General features: G+C 34.8%; 1 protein-coding gene across 1 annotated transcript in view; it reads right to left on the bottom strand.

The window, feature by feature from the left end:
• The window catches only part of TENM2 (teneurin transmembrane protein 2), a 1,565,317-nt gene that overhangs the window by 52,931 nt on the left and 1,492,622 nt on the right, over positions 1–19,764 (bottom strand). Inside the window, exons 18-22 of the mRNA XM_072398985.1 lie at positions 14,901–15,020; positions 9,520–9,781; positions 7,533–7,800; positions 5,646–5,789; positions 1,441–1,690 (exon numbers count right to left, since the gene is read on the bottom strand). Of these exons, the coding sequence (XP_072255086.1) occupies positions 1,441–1,690; positions 5,646–5,789; positions 7,533–7,800; positions 9,520–9,781; positions 14,901–15,020 (1,044 nt within the window). The remainder of the gene's footprint in view (positions 1–1,440; positions 1,691–5,645; positions 5,790–7,532; positions 7,801–9,519; positions 9,782–14,900; positions 15,021–19,764) is intronic.

Below are 19,764 nucleotides of genomic sequence, written 5' to 3' on the forward strand. Positions count from 1 at the left end.
AAAAAAAGAGAAAAATATTAATATCTATGTAATAGGTTAAACAACTGTCAACATTTTTACCTTGTGTTAAAATAGTTATTAGGATAAGCAGGAAAATCATAGTTTCTAATTATTAGACATCTAGGTAGCTTAACATCAAAGATAAAAATATAAAAAATGTCAAGTTTTATAGATGGTGAGATAAGCATCTAATAGATGAATAAAATGGGCCTAATTTATTAAAGCTCTCCAAGGCTAGAGAGGATACACTTTCATCAGAAAAGCTGGGTGCAAACCTGGAATGGATCTGGTCCAGGATTCAAAACATTTGCCAGCAAATGATTAAAGAATTCCATTCCAGATTTGCTGGATCACCCAGCTTCACTGATTCTCTCCAGCCTTCTAGATCTTTAATAAATCAGGCCCAATGATGTATAGTACATGTAAACCGAAACTGAAGACAAAGAGTGAAAATCTTCTGACTTGTTGGTGAAAATATTGATAGTAAGACCATTTAGCTTGCCACAGCGCTGTGTATCATAAACAACAATCATATATTAATTATTTTTAAAAACTTTTTATTCTGTGCAGTACGTCAGCATTAATGCAGCCTTGCAGCCTTTTTGCAGTCACTTCATATCTTTAATGACACACTTGCACATATTGATGTGTATATGACAGGTCTGCTTTAAACAAATGGTTTAAATTGACAGCAGGCAGACTGCAAATAAAGTCAATTCCTTTTTCTATGATCTTAAATCAGCAAAATAAAACTATCTACACTGTACAACATTAGTTAATCATATTAGTATCTAATAGATATTGATGTTTAATAAAAAAAAAAATATTGAAAAGGGGATGATAACAGTGGAAAGAAAAAAAAATACATCCTCAAAGACATAAAATGACATTTTATCCTGAAGAGGGCAACAACGAATAAACAAGCAACACAAATCGTGTACAGCAAGTAAATGTGGTGTACACTTAATGGATTGTCTTCTGACAAAGATAAATGTCATTCTTAGTCCACAGGACATTAGCAGAGCTCAAAACATCTGTTCATAGTGTCACTTTCTCCTTCACTGATGAAGAGGCCAGTAACACATTGCTCTTCAATACACCAAAGGACTCCCCATCTGTAGAAATATCCTTTGTAAGTCTTTCAGTGAAGGAATGTGGCAATTTAATGCAGGTTTTATTCATATTTGAAAAGAAATACATTTTTTATAACTTACACTTGTTAACTAGATTAGGTGATAACTTATCTTTTTCAATATCGCTCATGCAAACAGTTTGGACAAACATATAATTACAATGCTTCACTGTCTAAATAAATTTTGTGTGTGACAAACTAGAACATTTGTGGTTTTGAGTTGTGTCAGGTCAACTATAAAATTCATTTTAATAAAAGCATGCTGCCTGACATTCCAGCTAACTTTTATGTCAAGATGAAAATCTCACCGAAGTTCCAGAATACTGGTGACATTTCTGGAGGGGAAGATGCGTCGTATATAATTAAAATCTCCCACAAAGAGGCTTCCATCAATTCCAACTGCAAGAGCCACCGGAGCCAATAGCTTGTTACCTTCAGCGAGGCCATTGCAGCTGGGGCAAGAGATACTTCTTCTACGCCCGTTACCCATTATGCTCATAATTACAGCAGGTTGTTGGGAAAGAAACTGATTTTCTCCACTGCCTTTATGCAGAATGCCTAGCAAGAAACATTCCAATTAGTATATCATCTAAACAAGAATTTAGCAGACTTACTTAACTTATTTTAGGACTTCATGTCTTCCACTTCTAACTTCTATTTTAATAGTTATAACTTAATACTGAACTCCAGGCACACAGAGCAGTTACATACACAAATATATATATACACACCCTGCAGGTAACTGAACTGTAGGCATGCTGAGCATTGCAGTGTGACAGTGTTTTCAGTGCAATATGCATAGGAAGTACCTGTTTAATGGGATGAATTGATTGTTCAGGTTTGTCATTATAGTATATAGTTTTGAAAAAAAAAAATAAAAGATCAGATTATTTTAATTTAGGTTGACTCAGCCTTATAAAGAAACAACTCCTGCTATGCAAATGAAAGGCCAACATAAATTTACCATAAAAAGTTATCTCCATTCCAGCCCCCCAACTTCCTCAATGTCCGATTGCGGTGCTTATTTAGAAACATCCACCTCCAGCAGCTAACTTTCAGTCAAGTACATTCTCTCCTTGGCAAATCACAGAGCTCCTTGTACACATCAAGGGAGAGAAGGAAGAAGTACAGAAAACCTTACTGTGCATGGGCACTCTGTGGATGTATCTAAATTTAAACAATAATGGGTACAGTGGGGGGTGGGGTGGCAAAACAGAGGTAACTTTTTATTTTCATAATTTAAATTGTTCTTTGAGTCAAATATCATGTTTTAGAATCAACTAACCACAGTGAACAGAATCCACAATTTAGCAGGGTCTCCACATTATAAAAAACTTTATTAATGCAGTAAATTGCCTTTAACAGCCTTTAAAATGTGGCTAATCCATAGCTTTTAGTCACATTATAGCTTTCATGTAGCTTTGCAACCATATCCAAGCAAAATCAAGTGAAAAAGAGTATATATATTCTAAGCAAATAAACATATATCCAAAGCCAAAATATTTTTTATTGTTTTGGAGAGACTACTAAATTGGTCCAATTCTTGACAGTTTTTTTTTTGTGTTCCTTGTAAGAATTTCCTTTACTTCCTGTCCACCAGATTACATTTTTGTAATGATAAAATGAAGTTATACACAGATGTACAGTAAGAATAAAAGACACTTTGATCATAATGTCCTCAGTCAAAACACAGATGAAGTAAATTAACACCGCAATGCCACTTACAATCCAATAAGTATAGCTATACCCACCAGCTACTACTCAAACCTCCATAAAGCCACAATTATAGTTGACACCATTACATTAATATGTCACAAGTGAACACTACAATGTTTGACTTTACAGTATTTCAACGGTTAACACTAGAATAGTATAATGCACATAATTAGTGGAACGGTCTGTCAAGAGATAACATTAAAGTGGAAGAATGGAGTTTGCAGTATAATAGTTTAGAATTAACAGCATTAAATACAGTGGAACGATTAAGGGGCTTTCTGTGTTGCTATCTAGGGGGATGTGACCGGCTGGCGGGCAAGAAGGCTGCTATCTAAGAGTGCTCTGGTGAAGATGTAGATCTACATACTCAAACTGACAGTTTTACAGCAACTCCAGACACCCTGACAAAACTTTCTAGACCAAAGACAGTATTCCAAAGAACAAGGACAGATATAGGCTGCGGAAACCAAAAACCACTGGAGGCGATGTACTCAGGCTCTATTCAATGTAGGAGAGGCACGCCTGTGATATATCACAAGCAAAAAAATATTAATCTACTTTTGGAAAATCCTCTCGTTTTTCAAAATGGGAAGCGGATATAAGTGTCTCTTTCGGGGAGGATCAAAGGACAAAAAAAATCAGATCCTCTAATAAACACACCAGGTGTCTGATTTAACATTTTAAATCAGACACCTGGTTTAGACCCACTGATTTAACATTTTGTAGCAATGGTACAAGATGCCTAACCTGAGGTATGACCCCCAAACTTCCCATTTATGTTGGAGATGGTGTGGCCAACCTGTCTCCCTTGCGCATATTTTTTGAAACAGCAAACGAGTGGAAGGACTGTGGTTGGGTATGTTCAAAGTTCTGATGGAATTAACAGGAATTTTGATTACACCTACTCCTGCCCTAGCACTTCTTAATATAGGGATTGAACAATATTCTTTGTAATACGGGGCTCTATTATCAACTTTTCAAAATGTTACCAGTCAGGAGATAGCGAGTTTTTGGAGCAAGGTAGAGGTGCCAAATTGGTCAGATACACTTACTGTACAAGTTCAATTTGAAAAAATGTTTGCTTATAACAATGACCAAGCTGTTACATGTTATGCACTTTGGTCTCGTTGGTTATCCCATCCCAAATGCTTGGTTCAAATATAATTTTTTCTTCCCCTTTTCTGTGTGTTACTTTGTTATTTTGTTTTATTTTATGTTGTGTACAAGTTTCTGTTAAATGTATTTCGAACAAAAAAAAATCACAATAATAGATGCAAACTAGCCACAGAAGAAATGTAAGTTAAGTATTTAAAATGTTTTTTTTCAGCATTTTTTGTCCATAACCATTGTTTATTTACTTGGTGGGGGATGGGGGTCAGGTACTGTGAATAGCAGGAAAAAGTATGGGAGGGGATGGGGAGGGTCTGTTAAGTGGGTGGGGTTGAAGGTCAGGAGATAAAAAGATGCTTGCAGGTGGGGCTGTCAGTTGCCAGGGGACTTTCGAAAAGAATTCCCACCCACCCTTCCTTTGGATTAGCTTGGGAGGTATTCTGTCTTGGCAGCTAGGGTTGGTGTGTCCATGAGACTTTAGATTCCAGAGGGGAGGTGAGAACTCATCAGGGTATGAAGTTCCTGGTAAGGGGGAGCCCCGCATGACACTGGGTTGTTGTGGGGGCAAGGAGAGAGAAGGTGGTACCTGGTAATTGTCCCCGAGTTGGTGTGGTAATTGCTGGGGGCCTGGCTGGTTAGCGGAGGTATCGGGCTTAAGGGTTAAGGCAGGGGGTAGTTTCATGGACCTAATGCTGGTATTGGTTATTATCTTGGTATACTTGAACTGTTTTTAAATGATGTGTTGTGGTTATACTGTTAAGGTAAAAGCTTTATGTTGTTAATAAAGGGGCTGCTAAGGCCAATTTATTCCACAAGATGGTGTCAGTGTCTTATTTAAGGTGTAAAGGAGAGGTGTGGTGATGAATTGGTGCTGGCAGGGTTAAAAGTCTTCATCAGCTCTGCCCTGGTCTGTGAATTTCCTAGTATACCCTTGAAAAACCTTGCATTCTTTCTTTCTTCTGGGAGTGTAATTACTGTGTTGGCCTAGATCTTTTACCCCTCCCTTCTGCTCCCAAAATAACTTTAATATAGCAACCTGGGAGGAGCAAAGCGAATGCTATATAGTGTTACTTGAGTGACAGCTGGTAATCTGTGGTAGTGGCTGATATTGCATTTAAGATGGGGGCATTCAGCAAGTTTCATGACTTTTATATTTCTAGTCAAGGCAAGCTTTTACAGGTAAATAGACAACCTAGAATATGTTTTACCCACATATACCTAATTTGCAAGATTGTTTTTGAAATGAACAATCTGGTGAAAAGGTCCAGTTTACAATGAGATCTGGTTTGTTACACAATGCCCCGTTATGCTAGCTGGTTCATTCTCCAAACAATAACCAAACATTACAAACTAGCTGCAATTTGTTCTTTTCAACATTTTCTTTTTCTCTTTTTAAAACTACACTAAAACTTTATTACAATATCTGATTACAGGTTTAAAATATATGTGATTCACCTTTTAGAATAAAATCATACTGTATACTTACTTAGTATATTTTATTTTTTTATCCTACTAAACATTACATTTTTTTTTACCACTTTCAGCCTGCAGGTGGAGTGCTAAAGACAACCTAAACGAGCATTTAAACCTTGTAGTGAGTAAATATAGCCTCACTGCATTGGATTTTTGTTTTAATTTCCTGCAGTGCAGTTTTATGATGTTGCTTACTTTAAATATATATACTTACCACTTTTTACATTTAGTATGTGGTGCTTATCTAATGACCAGCCACCGAGGTTTGAGGGATCTAATTCAAACCCTTGTAATGCTGCTGTTCTCTTCTCCCATAATATAAGTCCAAGGCAAGTTTCATATTCAAAGCCAACAGACACTGAAATAAACAGGCACGATGAATTACATTTTCCTGTGTTAATGTACATAACATTGCTATGATATATCCAGAACACAAATTAGAAAAAGAAACATGCATTTTCAATATGTGACATAATAAATAAAGACTTTTTATATTAATTATTAAAAAATGTTAAAAAAGCTGTATTAGCAATGTAGGATAATTTGTAAATGAAAGCTTTTTTATTAATATTGAACAACAAAATTCCTAAGGAAGAAATCCTAGCAATGAGGTTGTACCATCAAAAGTATATATCTTATTCATTTTGCTTTCCAATTTATTTGTGAGGCTATAATTTGGAGATGCTCTTTTTCCAAAGGTCTTAAGCTGAATTTTACAATACTATCTTGTTAGCAACGTAAGGTTGGAAAGTGCCATGAATAGCTTTGTTGTTATTGATAACATTAAAATTAGACATGAGTGAGAGACTAAAAAGGAATTTTTAATAATTAGAATAGTGATTAAAAAAACTCGCCAGTGCTTGCAAATTTTCACTTGCTCATTTTGTCATGATCTAAATTTTGCTTGGGAAAAATAACACTGCTAACTTAGTTCTAAACATGGCAATTTTCAGGACAGTGAATTGAAATTGCCAATGGCAAAAGTAAAACTCAAGGTGCAACTTTGTCTACACTGCAAACTAACTGATACAAATCATATATCCCACAGTTTAACACTAAAGCATTACAGTGAGCAGTCATTGTGGATGTTTTTGCATACAGTTAGGGATGGGGCAGAGGGGGCGTTTCACTGCCTGCCCACTACATGGCCTTGCAGTGGAGGTGACTGTTTGGTGGGCCTGTTCTGACTTACATACAAATTTTACTTAAGAACAAACCTACAATGCCTATCTAGTATGAAACCCTGGGACTACCTGTACTAGTAAGAATAAGCAGGTAGTCTTTTACGAAGACACACTGGATATAATACACATTAAAACAAAAACAGTGAATATATTAGTTGCTATACAAAATATTTTGAATACTTTGAGTATATTCACTCTTCCATTTTTAAATATTTTGTTTACCAAGCTTGCATACCAACATCAGATAGATAGATAGATAGATAGATAGATAGACAGATAGATAGATAGATCGATAGATAGAGCCCAATTACAAATTCCATATGTTTAAAAGGGAAATGTACATGTGTAGGAACCATCAGATTTAAATATTCTCTGGCTTATACCTCTGAATTTGGCAGGTTAGGCTGGTAATGATATTGCAACAACTTGCAATATATACAGCAGTTGCAAAATCCCATGTACAAAATGGAACATCAAAGAAAGGTATCAAACACAGCCTGCTAAAACAGTTTTATTGGGGATCAGTGGGGAAAAATTAGTCTTCTAAATTTGTGGCCAGTGGATAGAATGGCCTCCTTACAGTTGCTTACAGTTGTACCTAGAATATATAGACAAATTAAAAACATCTTTAGAATAATGCATCTGACTCTACTAAATTGTGTTGTCCAGAATCATGCAGGCATCATCAAATTGGAAATCAGTCAGACACTGGAGGAGCCCAGAGTTGAGAATACCTGATATAAAAAATTAGTCCTGATAATTTAGAACACAAGATGTTGCAGTAGTGTACTGTAGGTTGGTGCTTTGATTATTTTAGACATAGTAGCCACCATTCTCTTGTAATAAACATATCTTACTTCTAATTCATTAAATTTGAATTATGTAATATAGAAATACACTGAACAAACATCACTTACCTACAGCATCTGAAAGGCCATACACTCTTTGACCATAAGCATCACTTTTATCCCAAACAAATGTATAGGCTAAATTAGGTGAAGCTTGGAATGTTTTCTGGAACAGATGCCCTTCAACAGCAACCATTAAATGGACTTTAACAAGATTTACAGGAACCACAGACTGAGTCATTGTAATTTTTAACAGGGATTTGTATCCCGGGGTTCGAGAACTCAAATAGCAAAGTCTGAGGTTTGAGCCTGGCAACTCTATCTCTTCATGAAGAACCTAAAAAAAGGAAACAATAAATATGAACCAACTTAAAAAGTATGAACACAATCAGGTCGATTTTATTGATCTGAATAAATAAGTGAATTAATTTGTTAATGTAATGTTACCTCCCATTCTTTTTTCAAGAGGTTAAAACAAATAAATAAAAAGCTGTGCTCAACTCAATAATAAGCTTATTCTTTTGTAAAAACTGATTTGTTTTTAAATTAAATGTCAATTGTAATACTATTTTTTCTATTGGAGTTTGTTAATATGAAAAATATACTAGCACACATTTTATTGTGACGTACACATTATTATATTAAATGATAGATAATAAAATGCCTTTGTGCTATATAGGAATAATGCTTATGCTATGCATTTTTTCTGCTTTCTTCAACTAACATCCCCTGCTCATGTTTTGCCACAATTCTGCCCCGTCTTTTTCCTATATGGTCAGTTATCTGCTCCTATTTTACCTGCTATCCCCTTTCACCACAACCATCAAACCTGCATTATGAAAATCCTATACCCATTCAAGAAATGTGCTGTATGTATTGGGCCTGAACATTTGACATAAGGTTTTTTTCTCTGAAAACAAAACAAACCCATAATTTGAGCTATAGTCGGCTAGTGTATAAAGCAGGAAGTTGCTACTCACCGTGTAAATTAACAGACGTACCATAAGTTACATTAGTTAAATGTCCCACACCTTAACATGACAATGGGGACACTGCCTGCTATGTTTTTTGGTTTTTCTTTTTTTTTGATAATGGGCTATAAGCCTTAATAACAGCACATGACACAAACTTGTTACTAATGTTGTTGAGGCAATATAAGACAGGCAGTGTTCTATGTGAGCTGGTTATTGTACACAGTGGGCCTGAGCTTTCATAAATCAAGCCAAGAGTGTAGTGGATCTCTGCTGTGTTCAGTTAAAGGGCTTATTTTGCTTTGAAATCAGAATTTCCTGAAATTGAATTTTTGCCTCAGTTCAGTCCAACAGACCCCAAACCAAACTGGGGCACATTCCACCAACACCAGTAAGAGGGCACCATTAAAGAAATAATATGTCTAGCAAAAATGTTGTCTAAATAGGCAGCAATAAATACCATCGTGCTAAATCACCAATACCAGTTTACCTAAGTTAGCCCAATCATGAAAATCATTTGCTAAGATTTTATAAAATTCATCAATTTTGATATACATATTGTATTACTTAATAATGCATTCTATGAATTCTGTTTATTATCTGAATCGCTTGTTGGTATACTTCTAATTTTAACAACTAACCTTGCTACCCTTATTTTCCTACAATAAAAACCACAACAGAATTATTGCTCCAGGAAATATATTTTTCGTAAAACTATTAGACAGTTGTGAGATTCTGAAGTTCACTTTCTAATATATAAATGATAAACCAGTATTACAGAATGCAGCTTTTTTCTTGTTATCTGTATATGACTTTTTGCATTAACCCCTAGCAATTTAAGATGTAACATACCTTTAGAAAATACAGTTCTATCGAGACTACATTGTATTGCAAACCTGTAGATGAAACGCTGCATTTCCAGTGAAAAAAACAGAAATGAAATCTTGTGATCCCTTTGAAACCATAGAAATAACTACTCTGTGCACTGTCATTGCATATTACCTATTTTCTTAAAACTTCATTTTATGTTTGCATTAAAAAAAAACAAAAAAAAAAAAACAGTTTTTTATGCTAAATAGTAATACCTGTGTCTCTGGAACAATAGGATTTCGTCTTGGAGAGGAACTGAAGAAGGTGGAAAGAGGAGAAGAGATTATAACTGGATCAGGTCTCACAAAACCACTTAAATCACAGCTAGGAATAGTGTTTTCCTCTGTCTTCATTGCCAGAGTATCCATGGCATAAAAGCTGTTCCATGGAAGCCAGACTGTCCTCTCTTGGTTCATGAAAGGAGCTCTCTCAAAGTGAAGTGTAAGGGATGCTCCACCATTAGCTATTAAATCAAACCTAGTAAGAAAAATTTCTTCCATTAGAAACTATTCTTTCATTCAAAAGAAATATGTGAAATGGTTTGAAAAAATACACAACTGCAAATCCTCTACATTTGGTCAGCGACATCACTGCAGTGCAGGGGACCTATTATTAGGGCTGAAAAATAAGGGGAAACCTAACGTTCCCCTTAAAAATACACATACAAATTTAAGGCATCCCCAAGAATTGTATTTAAAGGAATTGTGTATGTTCCTCGAACCTGCATGAAAATACCATCTTTATGTAATTTAAATTAAAAAAAAAAAAAAGTTGATACATGACCACCATTGTAGTGCATTACTCCCCATATCTTTTCTTACAAGTAGACTTTAGTCCAGAAAAATAATATTTCTGTCTAGCCCATAAACAATATATCACACTCAAACTTAAGTTAAGTAGATCACCAATGTCATCATATTGGGGATGATATGGTATTGTCCTAATAGACAAATCCATTTATTACTAGCTCAGTGGTAGTAAAGAAACAAAACAGTATTTTTATACAAAGCCAACAATGTTATGTGATTGCCAATTTTTTGGCATGAGAACATTTCTAGGATATTTTAAGGGAGCTTCCCGAAGTCTTATGAGACAGTTAAAGTACACTGCACCGTTAGCACTATCTTTTAAAATTCATCCCTATATATGAGATTATTAGGTGGCCATATAGGTTATTAGGTACCCATATATATTTTTTTCACTCAAGATTGTGTAGTCAGCGTAGAGTAGGTCATACGTCTGAGTAGTCAGTAAACAGGTAAGTTATTAAGTGAGGAGTATCTGTAGACTTGTTAGCTCCTAAGATAAAAGTACAGAGGAACTGTATATAGAATATAAAATATACACTGCTTATATGAAGAATAGCTACTGCTTTGTTTGATCGTTTTTATAGAGTAGCACCTAAAACAAAGTCAGAGCGATGACCCTGAACGCTGAACACAGCATGACCTTGAAGGCTGATAAAAGATCCTTGCTGTTAGAACCAACTTGAACAAGAATCCAAGATGGGGGATAGTCATGTTTGTGCCAAAAATGTTAGACACATGCTTTATCCACCCCATTAACTGTTTGTGAACTATTATGCTTATATGGACTTCTGAGTATACAGTATTGGATAGTCCGCTTAATGACAACTAGATGATGGCTTAAGCCCTCTTTTACAGGAGTGATTCTGTATGCCTATAAAGAGTGATGTATTTCCTTGTTTTAGTTAGAATCTCTGGGTTTTAACTGCTAAGCATTCGATTTTCTCTGTTGCAACAGCAAATCTTCCTAATGAGGATTTACTATCTCATCTTTGATGGTCTGTTTGGAGACCCCCCTAAAAAGAACCAGACACTCCGGATGTATACCAGTATATACTGTACTAGTAGATAGGTTTAATTCATTTTATTATTGAAGAATTTTGGAAAATTCTTAATAGGAAATAGGAAGCCTATTAAAAGCACCAAGAAGCATTTGAAAAATATATAAAATGTTTTTATTTAAATTCACAAAATGTCATTAGGAGTGATGTATGTTATACTAACATGCAATTTGTTGAAAACATATTTAGGCTTTTCTAACCCTTTATTTCTTATTATGTTCCTAATGAGCCTAATATTAGTTACATGTTAAAAGAACATGCAGCACTCCTCTCTTTCAGATGAATGGTCTATTATTATTTACCTTAATAGTGGTATTAACTTCACAGTTAATGTTACAAAAACAGTTCACATTACATATGTCAGAGATTGTATTACACCCCAACCCCTACTGTGTCTAAATGGCACATTTTTGCTAGTTAATAGAATGCTGAACCAATATCAATATATTTTACAACTAAAATGCAGACGGCACTGCTTACTTAATTTTAAAACTACATGCAATCTTGCTTCATTTCCTAGTTAATTACTGACCTGGAAAATAATCATCAGGTCAGGCATCACTTTCTGCATTTGTTTTTATGGCCAGAAACTCACTATGTGGTGACATCAAGATAAAGATGACAAACAACCACCTTTAAAAATAGGTCAGCAATGAGACAAAGGCTGATATTTAGGTCCTCACAAGTATTCTTTATTCTATTAGACACATATGGGTAGCTAGGTATACTAACAGACATGAGAATGCTGTCCAATTCAGACCGTTCACCATTCACCAAGGACCGTTCACATATTTTACATTTTGTAGGGTAGTGCAATATGTAGTTACAATACAGAATATGTTTTGCTGCAGTGTTAATTTTTAAAATCTTTTTATTAACAGTTTTATTACATAACATGTAACACAAAACAATAGTGGCAAAAACTTGGCAGTCTGGTATACAATACCACGCACAGTTTAGAAAATACTGAACACAATAATAAAAAGAAAGCAAAAGTGAAAAACAGAGAAAGCGTGGGGAGGGGGCAGGGAGAGCAGGTCAAACAAGTCCACATATTTTATTGTATTTAGTGATTCTTTAGCACAGGGATACATTGAGAATATACCATGTTGAATGTCTAAAAGGTCCCAAAATTTTATTATGCACTGGTGTAAAATAAAAAAGAATAATAAAGAATTTTTAACAAAAAATTTGTTGACATGTTTGATGTCATTCATTTCGGCATCCAATGCCTCTCTAAAATACGGTTTTAAGAACCTCCGCAATTTTTTTTATCTTTGGAGGGAGACAATTTATCTACATGGTGAGCAAAATTCTTCTGGCCACCAAAAGACATACTGTAGTCCAATCCCTCTGTCCCCTGTTCTGGACAAAATCTGTAAGATTATCCCAGCAACCAAATAGACATAGACTTGGGTCACCAAGGATAAGATCTTTTGTAACTGCATTTACATATTGTAGTACCCATTGCCAATAATGTGTAATTAGTGGGCATGACCACAAATGATGAACCAGGATGGCTGAAGGTATTTTGCAATTTGAGCAATGGAAATCTGGTACATTTCCCATCTCAGATCCTTCTAGGTCTGTACACCTTATAGGCTTGGTGAAAGAGTCTGAATTGGGTTTCCCTCCACAATTCATTGACTATAGCCTTTATCACTGTTTGATAACCCTGAGCTATTTTGTCAGGGACATCTTCAATTTATAATTCTTCGCCCTATCTGCCCACATTAGTGACCGCCAGAGGTTTAATAAAATAATCATGTATCAGTTTGTAAATATAAGAAATGGAGGGGGTTAGAAAGAAACAGTAGGTTATCATACCAATTGTGGCTTAGCACACCCTGCATATTTCTAACCACAGATTTAAAAAAAATTGTTACTTGTAGATAGTAAAGGGGGTGGGTGGGAGAAAAAAATAATGGAAATAATTTAATTGTGTTCATTTTAATCATTCAATCAATTTCAGACAAAATCATGGAATAAAATATTGAATAACCAATTATAAAATGAAAATTGAAAACAAAAAATTGAAAACAGTTTACCTTATATACTAAGTTAAGTGAGCATCCACCTCACAAGGTAAACATTTACTTTGCTATGTGCAAAGTCTCTATTTCTTTCATAACTTAACCCTTGTGTGGATAAAATTAACTAAACTGCATGTGCATACACTGGTCCCTTATTTGTGTACAAATATTTTTCTCCGTTTATTTATTATTTTGCTTATGAGTGGCTAAACAAAAATGTGATTTGAGGTTTATCTAATGTTTCATATAGAAGGACAACGAGCACTAGAAGTGTCTTCTAAAACCACCTCAATAGGACAATATTCGGCAGGCAGTTGTGTCAGCTGATGTAAATGCAGGCTAATGGGAATTCCTACACCAGATGCTGTGGTGATTATATGACTGTAATTGTATGCAGTGAACATTGGTGTAGTAAAGTCCTGGATCCATGTACCCTATTTATAAAGCAGTGAATCTGATATTCCCTTAAAAAAATATCTGCTGGAGTATTATTTACCGCTTTTGAAACACATGGACCTGAAAGATTCACCACCAGGAAATGTCATGTGCTGCTTTTTAAATAGACCCCTACGTGTACTTAAGTTTACACAATATTGACAGCATGCAAGGTGAGCGTACTATCCATACTTTTGTTTATTTCACTTATGTAAAACAGGAAAGGCCCAAAGTATAATCAGGTTAATTGATTTGTTTTTAAGTCTGACATATGCTCCTAGCAGACCTCATTAAGCAGAAAAAATAAATATGGTTAAAGTTGTTAATACCATCACATAGAATATATAAAACCTCAGTTATAGAGTATTGTTTTCATGAAATTAATTTGCAAGGTGATAATTCACCTTGGTGAGTGAACTGCCTAACTGCCGGTAGTAATTTACCCTCAATGTATCCTGTATGCATCTCATGAGTTAGACATGCCTGTTCTAATGCAATGCATACAGAGATCTCACTCTTTGCACTTGTTCAATACTTTTTTACCTTTCACCCTCATTTACCCCATACAACTTCATAAAAATAAACTTCACATGCATCAAATGGGACTTTTAAAAACAGAAGGTAGAAATCTTTCTCTGATACATGCTGGGTTGAAACATGACATTTTACCTTGGCTGTAGCTATTTATGCATTAAAAAAAGTTATACATGGATTTAAAAAAAAAAAAATATATGTATAGTTTAAAAATAGTCTTTAAAAATGTAAATTGAGATTTTAAACAAAACAATAATCTCTGTAGCAGAACTGTATCTTTTTAAAACGAATTGCAGAAAATGGATGGCCAGATTAGCCACAATTTTCTATCCAAAAGGGACGATCTATCCTGTGGAAAATCCAATCACATTTAAACTAGAGAAAAAATTGTTTTTTCCACCTCTTAGTCTGCAATATCACCACAGTCTAACAATCACATACTTTTATGTGAACCATGAAAAAAGAGCAGTGAGATTGGTAATGTTTGCAGTCATTGGCCTTAACGTTTGTATTTTTAGTTTAGAGCTTTTTAGTGGTTTCAAAAAAATACAATTGTAGTTGGCTTACCTTAGTAGTGTGTGTGTGTGTGTGTGTATATATATATATATATATATATATATATGGATGTGTGTATGTGTATATATACAGTGTATGTGTATCAATACAGTATATATTAACTATAGAGACATGTCACATTACAAAATCTAAAAAAATGCACATTACTTACGTTCCATCTTGACGTGTAATAGTATAGCCATATTTAGGATATTTCACAAAAGACACATTGACGCCAACTAAAGGTGTTCCATCTGTTGTCATAACTTGTCCTCTTATCAGTGAAACAAGACTGGAAAAAATAAGGCTATTAATACTTAATTATGAGGAAAAAAGCAAAATGCATTACCAATATTTGTATACACATGGGGCCTGATTTATCAAAGCTCTTCAAGGCTGGACAGGATACACTTTGATTAGTGAAGCTGGGTGACCCAGCAAACCTGGAATGGATTTCTATTTCTGGAAGTCATTTGCTATTTGCTAGTAAATGTTTTCAATTCTGGGCCAGATCCATTCCAGATTTGCTGGATCAAGCAGCTCATTGATGAAAGTGTATCCTCTCCAGCCTTGGAGAACTTTAATAAATCGTGCTCTTTGTGCATGTTTTAAAGCTAAACTGCTGTAGGATTAGAGATGCTAACTTTAAAAAACATGGCATTTATTTATGATAGGCATACAGACATGTTATAGCTGATCTCTCTGCTGAAAAAAAAAGTTATTACCCAACATAAGTGTTTAAATTATAAATGTGAAATATTGGAGGCTGGAAAATACCATAAAATATATTTGTTAGAACACTTTTAGTCATCATTGAAACCTGAGATTCTCATAATGCTTGAATGTACCACCACCCATTAGAATCTTGTTAGGACCTACATTTTAAACTTTTTTAAGGCAATTGTGTTCTCCAGTCAATGCAAGTTCATTAAATCATGAATCAAAGCACACTGTGAATGCACTTTTTATTGCATGTCAGCATGCACCAAAATAACATAGAAAAAATTATATTAACATCTTGGCCTGTATGTAGTCCTGGAGGCATGAACTTGGACAGTCCTACTATACACCTCTTTCAAAAAAAAAATTAAACCTGCAAAATATTTTTTTATGACATTTTAAAACAACAAACTATATTTGTGTAATAATTTTTGTGCATTTTATTTTCTTCTAAAATCTTCAGATAAATAAATTAACACTTTTTTGGAGAGGATATTTACTTGAAAAATGTGAGTCTCTAGGACAGTAGGTAGACAGACGTAGGGTAGTTAGGGAAGTCTCCCCACAGGTACACAGACACCTATAAGCAGCTATTTGTGACACTGAACTGACTCACAGGCTTACCACAGACAGATCACAGTGAAGTATGCCTCACTATAGATAATGGAATCCTTGTCACAGTACTGCAAATCAATCCCATGCAGTTAGCCGATCAGTCTGTTATGCCATTAACTATTTTTATCAGTGAATACCAACTGAAAAACTAGTGTTATCTTCACATATTTCTCTTAATTGGAAGTGCAGACATATGTTTATAACTGTAGTAATACACATTTTGGTCTGCTTTAATTCACACTTACATAAGAATATTTTATCACTATCTAATTGCTGAGGCCTAAATTTTTTTTTATTCTGTTTCCTCACATAATGATCCAGGGTTGCAATGCAGTTTTCTCCTGGGAGATAAAAACTGTCAATTTATATTTCTTTCTTTAGCAAGTTAAATAGTAGTTAATGGTGGAGAAAGTGTGGTGCCAAGTTATTACCAGCTTTAACAGGTTGTAATGTTCTCCAGAGTCCTGAACAATCCCAGTTGACTTTGGTCTTTAGACTGACAGTTCAAAAACCCTCTGCAGGATGTGTCATAGCCTCAGTAAATTGACTTTAAACCAAAACTAAACTTGACTCAGTAATATAAATACTCTGGCTGCCTTATGAGCTAATGCTGCTAAACAATATTAATAAACAATAACGGTCTGCTTAAAATGTGTTATTTACATGGTTAATAAAAGTGAAATATGTACAAGGGCAACATAGTTTAGCTTTATTGTTCTTGCATTAAATCATTTTAACAATGAAAAAAATTAGAATTATTCCAGTACTTTTTATTCTTACTGCAACTTGCCATAATCCTTTCATTCTTTTAGCCAGATGTTAAGATTGTCTCCTGAAGAGGTTGTTATACATAAAAAATTAATTACTGCTCTAAATATTTTTTTATTGCAAAAGCATTGTTTCTGTGAGTTTGAGCACAGGAAGGACTGGGATTCAAAGCAGAAATCTTGGAAAATCCAGCTGATTTTTCTTTCACAATCTGTCAGACCAGGCAGGTGGGTTAAACAGTTATATTCTGTATATACAGTTATATGGTGTATATTATTATGTATATATTGTCAAGAGCTAAATATGATAACAATTTACTCATCCTCAGAAAAGGAGTGTTTCCTCTCTTCTTTCCCTGTTAAATAATCACTAACCACTAACACCAGTGATCTTTTAGGAGTCTGTGAGTGGCATTCTTGTTATTGAATGACCACTAACATTCTCATTGATCATCAAAGAATTCCTAATTTCACTGACCACCAATGTAAGAGGCATTTTTACTTTTACTAACTACCAATGATAAGGACCTTTCTCCAAATGACTATTAATTGAAGGGGGAACTTCTCCACTGACCTTGAATACAAAAGGTCACATCTCCACTGACCATCAATGTAAAAGGGTAGTTTCCAATAAACTTTAAGGTGCGTGTTCTCCACTAACACTCAGTGTAAACTGATGCTTCTCCACTGACCACCAAGATTTGCCACTGTTTAGTAATGTAGATACTGTAACAAGATGGAATTTATGATGACAAATTTGCAGGGTATTTGGCATTATCTATCTCGAATTCTCATGAAAAGGGGATTAAAGGGCCAGGATAATATTAATATTTGTATTGATGCAGAATTGTGGCATTCAATTTGGGATCAAAGCCCCGAGTCTCTTGGAAGAGGAAGAAGGAATGGGTGGGCCAGGCACTCATTCCTTTTTCAGGCTAGAAAGTAAGGGTGGCTCTGGAGAACCTGGCTCAAAATAAAAATGGCAGCCGTATTTGAGACAGGGGAAGGTGCAGACTGAGGCATAAAGGCTGCATGAAGCCTGTGAGCAGGGAGAAGGTCTCCCAAATTTGAGGTCTGTGGGACCCACAGAGTAAGCCAGGGGGCACAATTAGGTGGTTTTCTTGGCATACTGTGGATGGCTTTGATCCTGTGCAAGGGAAAACCTTGGTTTTTGCTTTGTTTTTGTGCAAATAAAATTACATACGTCCATCAAGTTTATCCACTAGGGAAATAAACATATCCAAGATAAAATCCCTATAGACATAACTGATCCAGAGGAAAGCCTGGTTCAATTTGCTCCAACAAGGGTAAAAAATCCTTCCTGATCTGTGAGATACTGTTAGATGTCACCTGGATCAACAGTATCTGTTGTCTTTACTTTAAAACTTTAATACCCTGTTAATTTCTGTGCTTTGGAAAAAGCATTCAGCTTTTTTCTAAAGCAATATATAGAAGTTGCTAAAACTACTTCCTGTAAAGAATCCCTTCCTCTAACAGAGAATAAACTTTTTCCTCTAGATGCAAAGAGTGCCTCCTTGTCCTTTGTAATAACCCTAACGTGAATAATTGAGAATCAAATTCTCCATGGACCATTGAAATATGTATATAGGGTGATCGTATACCCCTTAATCATCTCTTCTCAAGAGAGAATAAGTTCAGTTTAGCTAATCGCTCCTTATAGCTGAGCTTCTCCATTCTTTTTATTAGTTTAGTTGCCTGTCTCTGCACTCTCCAATTCCACAATGTCCTTTTTTATGTGAACTGGCCCCCAAAATTGAACTGCATATTCCAGATGAGGTTTTCCTAATGTTTTGTACAGGGGCAGGATTATGTCTGAATCTCTGCAGTCTATTCCTCTTTTAAAACAAGAAAGTACTTTGCTAGCTTTACATGCAGCTTGGCATTGCATGCCTATTATAAAGTCTATCATCTACCAAAATCCCCACATACTTTTCCATTTTTGACTCAAGTGTGTAACTTTATGTTTATCAATATTATATGACATTTGCCCAATCAAACAGTGCATGCAAGCCTGCTTTTAGATTACAGGCATTGTGCATGTTAAACAATAATGCTCCAGATTCAAATTTTGTGCAGAAAAATGGGACTGTTTAGGCATAAAATAAAATTAAACAATAAATTCTTTAATAGTAAACCATTTTAAAACCACAATAAAAATTTGTACAATTTTTTATACAACATAAACAATATCACAAAGATTATTTTCATTGTCGCTAGACAAGGATCTCTTTTTAACATGTGGTCTCTTAGTTGTACTATTCTACATCAACGTGTTTCCATGTAGTATGGACAGTGCAGCATGTAGGACAACATTGAATGAACAGAGTATTCCCTATGGGGGTTTCTAGTGCTTTTACTTCCATCTTGAATTAATTGGCTCCTCAATTACATCTGCTGCTTTTGTCCAATTTGCTGCTACCATCGTTCTCCATTCTTTGCTGGGATCCAATTTCCAACTGGATAAAGTAGTCTATTTTGGTTATCAGTGTTGCACAGTAGTCTCTAAATTTTGATTCATCCTGAAGAAGCGACTTTATAGTCGTGAAACAAGTCAATGTAGAATAGTACAACTAAGAAACCACATGTTAGAAAGAGATCCTTGTCCAGCGTTTAGAAAAAGAATTTGTAATGAAAATGTTCTTTGTGATATTGTTTATGTAGTATAAACAATTGTATAAATTTTTATTGTGGTTTTAAAATGGTTTATTATTAAAGTATTTATTGTTTAATTTTATTTTATACCTAAACAGTGCCATTTTTCTGCACAAAATATGAATCAGGAGCACAAAATATGAATATCGATTAAATTAATTGGGATGTGGCATTGCATCTTTTAAATGCCAATATTTACTGATCAGCTAATCTCCATTGAATTACGAGTAATTCTCCTGACACTGAACCATGGTAATGTAA

Source organism: Pyxicephalus adspersus, chromosome 2 (assembly GCF_032062135.1).
Source record: "Pyxicephalus adspersus chromosome 2, UCB_Pads_2.0, whole genome shotgun sequence".
NCBI lineage: Eukaryota > Metazoa > Chordata > Amphibia > Anura > Pyxicephalidae > Pyxicephalus > Pyxicephalus adspersus.